At 40.2% G+C, this 12,242-nt stretch overlaps 1 protein-coding gene and 1 long non-coding RNA gene across 10 annotated transcripts in view; one reads left to right on the top strand and one right to left on the bottom strand.

Moving 5' to 3' along the window:
* The window catches only part of LOC133639587 (uncharacterized), a 57,370-nt gene extending 49,403 nt beyond the window's left edge, over window positions 1-7,967 (bottom strand). Inside the window, exon 1 of the long non-coding RNA XR_009823821.1 lies at window positions 7,761-7,967. This is a non-coding gene — a long non-coding RNA (uncharacterized LOC133639587). The remainder of the gene's footprint in view (window positions 1-7,760) is intronic.
* LOC133639584 (lymphoid enhancer-binding factor 1-like) overlaps window positions 1-12,242 on the top strand; it is a 222,460-nt gene that overhangs the window by 196,791 nt on the left and 13,427 nt on the right. For all 9 annotated transcript variants that reach the window (XM_062033020.1, XM_062033017.1, XM_062033018.1 and 6 more), the window contains 2 exons: window positions 8,404-8,494; window positions 11,075-11,194. In XM_062033020.1, coding sequence (XP_061889004.1) covers window positions 8,404-8,494; window positions 11,075-11,194 — 211 coding nt within the window. The remainder of the gene's footprint in view (window positions 1-8,403; window positions 8,495-11,074; window positions 11,195-12,242) is intronic.

The raw sequence follows: 12,242 nt of genomic DNA, 5'->3' as shown, positions 1-12,242 counted from the left end.
ATGACACCGCAGCACATACATATATATACAACATATCTCCCTTTTTTAACTTTAGTTTTTCTTTCCTTGTAAACGTTACAAAATCACACTGTAGATGTGTTGTCTGTCTAATTATAAATAATGCAGACGAGGCGTGTTGGCTGACTTCTTGACGTTTACTTTCACAGCGTGGCAACATGCAACACTTTTCGGGGCTACCGCGCATGCTCGTAACTCCCGTTGCATGCTGGGTAGTGTAGTTGTTATATTCCCTAGCTCATAACATCTTTCCCCCATAAAGAAATAATGTTAACTCAATAAAGTGTATTTCTTTTTTTAGCTTTAACTTTTCATTTTTTAGCATTGTAACCACATTTGCAAACAACTTTTCTCTTCATAGAATGTTCTTTCAATAAAGAAATAAAGTGCAAAAATGTCAAAGCATCATAACAAACAGTTATGTCAAATAGCAGCAGAAGTGCACTTTTTGGAGAGCTGTATTATTTTCAGTTTTGTGCCCAAGGGACTGATTTTATTTAACACTATATTATTATTTATACACCTATAGTGATCACAGAGACAGCTTGTTTTTGTGTTACTGTATATATTTGTTTCTCTGAAAAATCCCACTTAATATACTTTGGGTAACAACAGTCAATATTTATTTATTTTATTTTATTTTTTTAGGTGGGTAACAGTCAATATTTATTTATTTATTAGATTTTATTTTTTTCTTATATAATAAAAGTGAGCTTTTGTTAAACCAAATATTGTGTGTTTTTTCCCATATGCAACAACCTATCTGGACTCCATAAGAGAATCCATAAGGAATCGGTTCGATAAGAGGATTCGATAATAGGCTCAAACTCGATAATTCCTTATCAAACATCATCCCTAGTTACCACCTAACAATAGCTATATTACTGTATTTTTCGGATTATACGTCGCTCCGGAGTATAAGTCGCACCGGCCGAAAATGCATAATAAAGAAGGACAAAAACATATATAAGTCGCACTGGAGTATAAGTCGCATTTTTTGGGGAAATGTATTTGCTAAAAGCCAACAGCAAGAATAGACATTTGAAAGGCAATTTAAAATGTGTAAAGAATAGTGAACAACAGGCTGAATAAGTGTACGTTATATGAGGCATAAATAACCAACTGCTATGTTAACCTCACATATTATGGTAAGAGTCATTCAAATAACTATAACATATAGAACATGCTATACGTTTACTGTCACTCCTAATGGCTAAATGCCATGACATCTTCTTCCTCTGTGTCGCTTGTCAACAACTCTGCCAACTCCAAAAGTAGACAATGTGCTGCTTCCTCTTGCTGTTTTCTGCTGCATATTTCACTACGTCCAGCTTGGAATTTCCTTTTCGCTGCCATTTTTGTTCAGCCCTTCTCAGTTTTTATAAGTTACCGCCAGTGTTGAAATGATACATTTTTATAGCTACGGACGTAGTAGCAGGTAGCATCCCATCACCCACAATGCACTTCTGCTATGACCCGCCCCCGCCAGAGTTTTATTGGTTGACGTGTTTGTGTGACAATTGCTGACATTTGCCTCGTCTCTTACGGGAATGAGATCAATAATATTATTGGATATTTTACGCTAATGTGTTAATCATTTCACACATAAGTCGCTCCTGAGTATAAGTCGGCCAAACTATGAAAAAAACTGCGACATATAACCCGAAAGATAGGGTAATTAGCACTGATATACTACCAAATGAATAACCTGATAATGATGTCTTTTTAGGGGTCAGTAGCTGCTCTAAACGTGCTTCCTCCCTTTATACTGTTCAAGGTTATAGGCTGAAGTGGATATAAATAAAACCTGAGTGTAATTTGGCGTCCCTGTCTGCAAAACTGTCACATCTCTCCCTTCATTTCTGCTCCAAACTTGAACTCATTTGAAGCTGCCTGTGGGACGTTGCGCTGAGCTGAGCTTCCCTCTCCCTTCCCTCTCCCTTCCCTCTCCCTTCCCTCTCCCTTCCCTCTCCCTTCCCTCTCCCTTCCCTCTCCCTTCCCTCTCCCTCCCCTCCCCCTCCGTAGCAGCATCAAGCCACTGCTGACAGCTGCAGAAGCGCTGCTCGCCATTCCGCAGCCTCGCACAGCTGGAGTCTGTGGCACGAGCCCGCCGTAGCGTTTTCTTTTTCTTTCATTTGGTCCTTTTTAAAAATGATTTCTTCTCCTGCGGCTGCCACTTGAAAAGCAGGAAAGTGATCAGACGAGGATGTAGGCGATGATGAAAATGAGGATGGGGGGCACAGGGGTTTGGAGGGACCGGCTATAAATAACAATGTGGAACGGAGAACACAGCGGCGGGCGCAAGATGAAGGCAGCAAGACGTATAAAGAAAGTGTGCTCCACATATGTCAGAGGAATCAGACACATTCTGGAGGCAGGAAGTAGTTGCAGACAGACAAATGTGTTGTCACGCTGTACAGTTTTTGAAATAGGCCTGAAGTTTGTGACAAGTGCACGAGAGCAGCACTTGAAGCCTTCCGTATTACACGTTCAATCATCTTATATAGTGTGTGATTACCTGCTTTTTTTCAACAAATACAACTTCATTCTTATTTTACTCAGTATTATTCATCTCATCATAAATATCATAATATTTTAATAATTAATGATAATATTATGATGAATCATTTAAATTGTATTTCTGGCAAGTACACGACTTAACAAAAATGTTTATTGTCATAATACGACCTTGTTCTTGCAAAATTAGGACTTTATTTATTACTACTTTTTCCCCTCTTAAAATGTGGACTTGATTCTTGTAATGTAACGACTTTATTCTAAGAACAATAAAATGTTTCTCTAGAAAACATGGCATTATTCCAGCTGCCACATTACTACTGTCTTCTCAAAAAATAAAATTTGAGTCTAGTAATGTTACAACTTCTCTTGTAACGGTGTTACAAAAAAGATCAGTTAGAATAATACATAATGTTGAATATAGAGAACATACAAATCCTTTATTTATTGAATCAAAAATACTGAAATTCCATGACATAGTGAATTTGCAAACAGCTAAAATTATACACAAAGCAAACTATAACCTGCTACCCAAGAATATACAACAATTCTTCTCAAAAAAAGAGGAGACATATCATCTTCGAGAAAAATGTAATTTAAAACATTTGTATGCACGTACAACACTTAAGACCTTCAGTACATCAGTATGTGGAATTAAATGATGGAATGGATTAAGCAAAGCAATCCAACAATGTACTAATATGATCCACTTCAAGAAACTCTTCAAACTTAAAGTGTTTACAAAGTACAAAGAAGAAGAACCATGATAAACATTCTGAATTTATTTCATCCATCCATTCTTTCATTCTCAAAATAATCTTACTTATCTCATCATATGAAATATGACTTACTTCACCAATTATTATTTATTTATTTATTCTTATTGTGATTACTTATGGAGTATATTGTGAATAAATTGAGAACAGAAGGTGAACTGTTATGTTAAAGAAAAGGGGTAGGATTAAATAAGCTCTGCTTCTTCCTACTCCTTTTCGAACACGTTGAAAAGAGAAAGTGGAAATTGTGATGTATCATGTTGTACGCTTGCATGTTCCAAATAAACTCAAACTCAACTCAATAAAATGTTTCTCTAGCAAACATGACATTATTCCAGCTGCCACATTACTACTGTCTTCTCAAAAAGTACAATTTGAGTCTAGTAATGTTACAACTTCTCTTTCTCACAATATTAGGACTTACCCTAATTCACTCAACATCACAACTTTTCGCTATAACACTTTCAGAACATACATTTTCGGGAGGAAATTATCCTTTTTTACCCCTAAATTCCGATTTTATTTTTGTAACACTCCAATGTATATCTTGTAAAATTACAACTTTATTCTTGCAACATTACAACTTTATTCGCATATATTTCTTGCTATATTACGACTTCATTCTGGCCACTTTTGTTTTTTTCTGTTATGACTTTGTAAGTCCATTCTCATAGTAAACTTTTTTTTTTTTTTTAATGAATTCGCCATTTTTGTCCTCTTCTTTTGTGACACTAATACATCCTGGTACGTGTATATGTAGTAGGGGTGTAACGGTACGTGTATTTGTATTGAACTGTTTCGCTACGGGGGTTCCGGTTCGGTTCGGAGGTGTACCGAAGGAGTTTCCACACGGACATATTAAGTAGCGTAACGCACGTTGTGTAAACAATGCACACCGAGGCACAACACACGGCATGCTAGCAGCTAACGGGCTAGGATAGACTGACCATACGTCCTCTTTTCACCGGACATGTCCTCTTTTGCGGAGCTGTCAGGGCGGACTTTCTTAAATGCCTCAAATGTCTGGCATTTGGAGTTAGTGTTGTGTGTATTTTCAATGTACGTTCAGGGTTAAGAAGGGGTTAAAAACAAAACAAACAGCAGCATTGGTGAGGGAGGGGCAGAGACAGAGAGAGAGAGAGAGTTATGATAAACGTGCATGCGTCGCCAGGCTCTGCTTTTTATCCATAGATTTATCACATTTAATTTGTTATTATCTATAGCAGGGGTGTCAAAAGTGTGCCCCGGAGGCCATTTGCGGCCCACAGCTAATGTTTTAAAGGCTCATTCTAAAAATACTATTCAAATAAACAAAAACATAACAAAAGTGAAATAAAAAAGCTTAAAGGTGAAATGTAATTAAGAAAAAGTTGCAATAAAAGAAAGCTGTTTTTTTTCTTTCAAACGGTCATTGCTCAAAACATAATATTGAATCAAAATCAATGTTATTATGAATTATTGACCTATCCAAGGTTCCCATTACTTCACATCAAATATTACACTAAGAAAAATATTTTTGGTGGAAGATTTTACAAATTTGGTAAATAAATAACCCAAAAATTTACATTTTGTTGTTTTCTTACTGTACCGAAAATGAACAGAACCGTGACCTCTAAACCGAGGTACGTACCGAACCGACATTTTTGTGTAGCGTTACAGCCCTAATATGTACTATATGCTTTTCTTAAACACTGATCTTGTGATTGCGTCTTGGCCCTCCTCAGCGAGCTCACACTTTGATGTGCTCGTTAATTATGAAGAATGATAAATATAAATGATAAATGGGTTCTACTTGTATAGCGCTTTTCTACCTTCAAGGTACTCAAAGAGCTTTGACACTATTTCCACATTCACACACACATTCACACACTGATGGAGGGAGCTGCCATGCAAGGCGCTAACCAGCAGCCATCAGGAGCAAGGGTGAAGTGTCTTGCCCAAGGACACAACGGACGTGACTAGGAAGGTAGAAGGTGGGGATTGAACCCCAGTAACAAGCAACCCTCCGATTGCTGGTACAGCCACTCTACCAACTTCGCCACGCCGTCCCAACAATCATGCATTTTCTTATTAGGAGAGCTAATATGCGTGGGCGGGATATAACCTTTGAACATTTCCATGTAAAACCTTGTATTGCTAACTACAACACAGCCATGCTGATTTGAATGTATTTGGGGTCATGTTGTTTTGACAGGAAATGCGAGTGTAGCGAAGTGTTGCCGGGTGTCAACGAGAACGTGCGAGGGGGGGGGGGGGGGATCATTAGCCACCTTAGGGGTGTGAGTGACAAGGTTAACACACTGCGTCACTCCTTCTCCCCCGCTGCCCTCACCCCTCGCCGCCTCCTCTTCTGCCCTCAGGAGGGCTCTAAGAGGGGGGTAGGGCTGGATTAGTGGGCAGGGGGTAGTGCTATGCGCGCCATGGATCCAGCGCCGCAACATCGGCTTTGGAAATATAAGCCCCTCGCTCACACAGCTTCTTTGAGGACCAAGGCCCTTTCAGACCACGCATGTAGGAAAAAAAAGCTCCATCAGGGATTAAACCATGCTGCTAATCTGGAGGCATTTGCCCTCTTAGTCCGTGTGTCAGTGTGTATGTCCATGTCTCAGTGGGCCTATATTCCATATGTCCATGTCTCAGTGGCCCAATATTCCATATGTCCATGTCTCAGTGGCCCAATATTCCATAAGTCCATGTCTCAGTGGCCCAATATTCCATATGTCCATGTCTCAGTGTTAGACCTGGCCCAATATTCCATATGTCCATGTCTCAGTGGCCCAATATTCCATATGTCCATGTCTCAGTGGGCCAATATTCCATATGTCCATGTCTCAGTGGGCCAATATTCCATATGTCCATGTCTCAGTGGCCCAATATTCCATATGTCCATGTCTCAGTGGGCCAATATTCCATATGTCCATGTCTCAGTGTTAGACCTGGCCCAATATTCCATATGTCCATGTCTCAGTGGCCCAATATTCCATATGTCCATGTCTCAGTGTTAGACCTGGCCCAATATTCCATATGTCCATGTCTCAGTGGGCCAATATTCCATATGTCCATGTCTCAGTGTTAGACCTGGCCCAATATTCCATATGTCCATGTCTCAGTGGGCCAATATTCCATATGTCCATGTCTCAGTGGGCCAATATTCCATATGTCCATGTCTCAGTGTTAGACCTGGCCCAATATTCCATATGTCCATGTCTCAGTGTTAGACCTGGCCCAATATTCCATATGTCCATGTCTCAGTGGGCCAATATTCCATATGTCCATGTCTCAGTGGGCCAATATTCCATATGTCCATGTCTCAGTGTTAGACCTGGCCCAATATTCCATATGTCCATGTCTCAGTGGGCCAATATTCCATATGTCCATGTCTCAGTGGGCCAATATTCCATATGTCCATGTCTCAGTGTTAGACCTGGCCCAATATTCCATATGTCCATGTCTCAGTGGGCCAATATTCCATAAGTCAATTAACCGAACGATAAATGAAAATGAAGTTGATAAGTTTGCATCCTCGCTAGCTGTCATATGCGTGTGTTGTTATGGGCTACAAGAGGTAGAGCGCTCACTCTTTGCAACATCTGCAGGCATTTGTGTTGCATGCACTTAAAGGCCTACTGAAATGAATGTTTTTTTATTCAAACGGGGATAGTGGATCCATTCTATGTGTCATACTTGATCATTTCGCGATATTGCCATATTTTTGCTGAAAGGATTTAGTAGAGAACATCGACGATAAAGTTCGCAACTTTTGCTCGCTGATAAAAAAAAGCCTTGCCTGTAGCGGAAGTAGCGTGACGTCACAGGAGCTAGTATTCCTCACAATTCCCCGTTGTTTACAATGGAGCGAGAGAGATTCGGACCGAGAAAGCGACGATTACCCCATTAATTTGAGCGAGGATGAAAAATTTGTGGATGAGGAACGTGAGAGTGAAGGACTAGAGTGCAGTACAGGACGTATCTTTTTTCGCTCTGACTGTAACTTAGGTACAAGCTGGCTCATTGGATTCCACACTCTCTCCTTTTTCTATTGTGGATCACGGATTTGTATTTTAAACCACCTGGGATACTATATCCTCTTGAAAATGAGAGTCGAGAACCCGAAATGGACATTCACAGTGACTTTTATCTCCACGACAATACATCGGCAAAGCTCTTTAGCTACGGAGCTAACGTGATAGCATCGTGCTTAACTGCATATAGAAACAAAAGAAATAAACCCCTGACTGGAAGGATAGACAGAAGATCAACAATACTATTAAACCATGGACATGTAAATACACGGTTAATACTTTCCAGCTTGGCGAAGCTTAACAATGCTGTTGCTAACGACGCCATTGAAGCTAACTTAGCAACAGGACCTCACTGAGCTATGATAAAGACATTAGCGCTCCACCTACGCCAGCCAGCCCTCATCTGCTCATCAACACCCGTGCTCACCTGCGTTCCAGCGATCGACGGAAGGACGAAGGACCTCACCCAATCATCCGTGTGGTCGGCGGCTAGCGTCGGCGGCTAGCGGGTCTGCTATCCAAGTCAAAGTCCTCCTGGTTGTGTTGCTGCAGCCAGCCGCTAATACACCGATCCCACCTACAGCTTTCTTCTTTGCAGTCTTCATTGTTCATTAAACAAATTGCAAAAGATTCACCAACACAGATGTCCAGAATACTGTGGAATTGTGAGATGAAAACAGAGCTTTTTTGTATTGGATTCAATGGTGTCTGAATACTTCCGTTTAACTATTGACGTCACGCGCATACGTCATCATACATAGACGTTTTCAAGCGGAAGTTTAGCGGGAAATGTAAAATGTCACTTTATAAGTTAACCCGGCCGTATTGGCATGTGTTGCAATGTTAAGATTTCATCATTGATATATCAACTATCAGACTGCGTGGTCGCTAGTAGTGGCTTTCAGTAGGCCTTTAAAGCAGGGGTGAGCAATTACAAATGTTTTATAGTCAACTGCCTCAGGCAAAAAAAATTGTTCAAATGAGATCCACCTCAACTCTTCAAACAGCTCGCTCTACAATAATAGTTTTATAATCATAATGTTTGTGTTTGCTCTATGTTGTTGGGCTAGGAATGTCAAGGCATCACCCCGGACCCGACATGTCCAACTTCTACTCACTGTCCCCTGGAGGAGTCGGACAGATCACACCGCCGCTGGGATGGTGAGTTGAGGCTTCATAATGCTGCAGAGTAGAGCAGGGATTCTCAAACTGTGGTACGCATGCCAGTAGTGGTACGCATGTCAGGGGCTCCATGTAGTGGTACGCATGCCAGTAGTGGTACACATGCCAGGGGCTCCATGTAGTGGTACGCATGCCAGTAGTGGTACGCATGCCAGGGGCTCCATGTAGTGGTACGCATGCCAGTAGTGGTACGCATGCCAGGGGCTCCATGTAGTGGTACGCATGCCAGGGGCTCCATGTAGTGGTACGCATGCCAGTAGTGGTACGCATGCCAGGGGCTCCATGTAGTGGTACGCATGCCAGTAGTGGTACGCATATCAGGGGCTCCATGTAGTGGTACGCATGCCAGTAGTGGTACGCATGCCAGGGGCTCCATGTAGTGGTACGCATGCCAGTAGTGGTACGCATATCAGGGGCTCCATGTAGTGGTACGCATGCCAGTAGTGGTACGCATGCCAGGGGCTCCATGTAGTGGTACGCATGCCAGTAGTGGTACGCGGGGCTCCATCTAGTGGTACGCCAAAGAATCACTTAAGTAATTAGTGTTTTTTATTGAAATATTCAAACACGGTTTTACTGTTCAAACTGTGTGTAATGTCACAGTGGCCAAATATATGAAGTATACTTGTTAAATACTGTAAAACGTCTGCCTGTATTGTAATGTTGCTCGTTGTGCTGGTAAGTGTTTTCTGAGGTGGTACTTGTGAACCACTGGCGTAGAGACTTCTTCAAATGGGGCTGTGACTTGCAGCTCTCTGCCTAAATTCTCGGGGCAGCGTTTCCCTGAGAGTGAGCAACTCCAGCTAGCTATTTAGCTTCCTTTCTACTAGTACTGTAGTGAATAATCACAATATACTGTCTTATATCAATCACATAGGTGCTCATATTTGCACGTTTCTTCCGTGTGAGGCATTTTCAATTTGCTCCATTGTTGATATTGTTATGGCGGATTTAAAAATGGCGCTTTCGCAAGCCGAGGAAAACAGGAATATTTTGATTTACGAATGTAATTGTTTTTTAAACAGGGTTTGTAAAATATAAATGTTTATATATTGCAGCAAGTTGCTGTAATGAGAAACAATGTAAATGTGTAATGGCTACATTCGCACCCACCTGCACAAATGTACTTCAAAATGTAACAATCAAAATAAATATGACTCTCCCATATATAATATGCATTAGTTTGACCATTTAAAATAGCATAAAAATGCCCCAAAAACTTGGAAAAACGCGATTCATAGCGTTACTTTTTGGTGTAACCATCATGAGCGTTCTATTCAGGTATATTTCTTTTATATTTTGATAAACCATCATATTTATGTATTACTAAATTGAAATAGGTATTGATCAATCTTTAAGCTGTGTCTGCGTATTTGATTTCAGTTTGCTTTTGACATCTTATTTATAATTGTAGTTGAAACTTTTACAAGCTTGTGTTGCGCCCATGATGGCGTAACCAAACTAGATTATTTTGAATATTTATTCCCTTTTTTACATTTAGTATATTTAAATATTCATTCATAAACATTGAATACATTTCAAATATCAATAAAATGCAATTGCCTTCATCTTATAGGGTAATGTTTAGTTACACCAAGTCATGAGCATAACACTAAGCTTCATCACTTTGACTTGTAATATCTCAAATTCTGCTGGTGTTTTATGCTTTTTTCTTTTTAAAACATGTACTATACATATAATACAATAAAGTCTATTATGTTTATAGCAATACTTTAATTTTGCCTTTGAAAGTAACACTCCAATGTCCATTAGTGGAGCTGTACACAAATATGAACAATGGGTTTCAGCCTCAAAAAAAGTCCACATTTTAGTTCAAGTTTGTACACTTTGAACATGTACACAATGTAAAGCGTTATACAATACTATATCAAACAACCATAACAAGGAGGTTTCTATTTGATAACAAAGCCAAAACAAGTCATTGTTAATTGCAGCCGCACACACAGTCACTAGCGCTGTAGTGCACTCAGTTTGAAATCACAAAACTCCTCAACTTTAACACCCACGTCGCTACAATGAGTAGGAATAACAAATACATCTACATTACCTTGCTGGTTAATCTTCTTGGTGTGCAGCAGAAGAAAGGGGGATGATGTGCATACTTCCTGAATGTGCCAAACTACACATCGCTTGTCCATTGCTTTTATTGGACCCATACTGAGCTAGCAAAACTACAACAATGCTGTAAAAAGGCTAAAAAACACTTAAAAGCACACTTTGTGTGCTGACTGAGATCCGCCCTCAATGGATGTGATGCTGTACTGCGAGGCCTTTAAAGGGTGGATGAAACATTCGTACACTGAGACAAGGTTTGTACAACAAAGCTTTTTTTTCTGCCCGTGATTCGTAAGTGGAAAGGTTTGTACGATCAGGGGCTGGTAAATAGAGACTCTATACTCAATCCCAGCTCTGCGTAGCAGCTGACACGATATTCTTGCAAGTGTTTTAGTTCTGCCAGAGGGTTTAGAGTAGCGAGTCATTTGAGCAATGACTTTAAAAAGCCAGATGCTGCAACTCAACAAGGTGTTTGTGTTGCAGGTTCTCCCACCACATGGTCCCCGGACCACCAGGTCCTCACGCCACAGGGATCCCCCACCCAGCCATCGTCAACCCCCAGGTCAAACACGAACCCCTGCACGAAACGGACATCATGCACATGTGAGTGCTGCAAACACAAAACCCTCTTTGACTAGCTTTCAGGTCATTGGATAGCACAGTAACAAAAGTCCAGCCTTTGAAGTGAGCCAGCGCTGCTAACATGGCCTCAAGGATGGTGGTGAACTGCCTCCTTCCCTCAGCCAGCCACCATACTGGACCTAGACGATAGCACCACATGCCTAATAACGCCCTGAAGTAGCCATGGCTGATATTCATCGCTTTTTACTAAGTTTTTGGAGTGCAGCTGCTCAGACACTTGACGGTATTTGCTTGTTGAGTTGGCGAAAGTTTGCTAGTTTTTGCAGGTCAAGGATTTTGCCAATCATGTGGGTTTGGACCACTTGTGTAGTGGGAAGTCAGTACTTTAGAACTCCTGGTACTTAGGTTCCGTATGCGCAAGTGGAATTGTGAATTTCCTTACAAAGCAACTTGTAATTAAATGAGATATAATGAATGGTGTACAGTGCATCTGGAAAGTATTCACAGCGCATCACTTCTTCCACATTTTGTTGTGTTGCAGCATTTTTCCAAAATGGAATAGTCTTTTTTTTTTTTTTTTTGAAATTCAACAGACAATACCTCATATTGACAATTTTTTTGGATTTTTTTATTTAGCAACGTTTTTAAAAAAATATATAAAAAAATCACATGTACAAACTTTGTACACTGCAAAAAGTGAAATCTAAGTAAGATGAAATATGTCAAATAAGGGTGATATTTGCTTATTTTCTGTCTGATAAGATCATTCTTCTCACTAAGCAGATTTGATGTTAGAGTGTTTTACTTGTTTTGCTCCTAAATGATGTCAGTAAGATATTACAGCTTGTTGCTGAGATTTCATGAGCTATATTGAGTAAAACATGCTTGAAACTAGAATATCAACTGTTGTGTCATCAACACTCACAAGTAGAAAACTACTTTTTTAAAGTCATCATTTCTTATTTCAAGCACGAAAAAAAAAATCATCTCATAATTAAAACAGATGACAGCCAAATGGACTTTGCTGTTTTATTTTCAATGAAACGAGAGAAAATGTGTGCTCATATAG

Source organism: Entelurus aequoreus, linkage group LG22, assembly GCF_033978785.1.
Source record: "Entelurus aequoreus isolate RoL-2023_Sb linkage group LG22, RoL_Eaeq_v1.1, whole genome shotgun sequence".
Lineage (NCBI taxonomy): Eukaryota > Metazoa > Chordata > Actinopteri > Syngnathiformes > Syngnathidae > Entelurus > Entelurus aequoreus.
The sequence above is the reverse complement of the archived record's forward strand: the minus strand, read 5'-3'. Positions and strand labels throughout refer to the sequence as shown.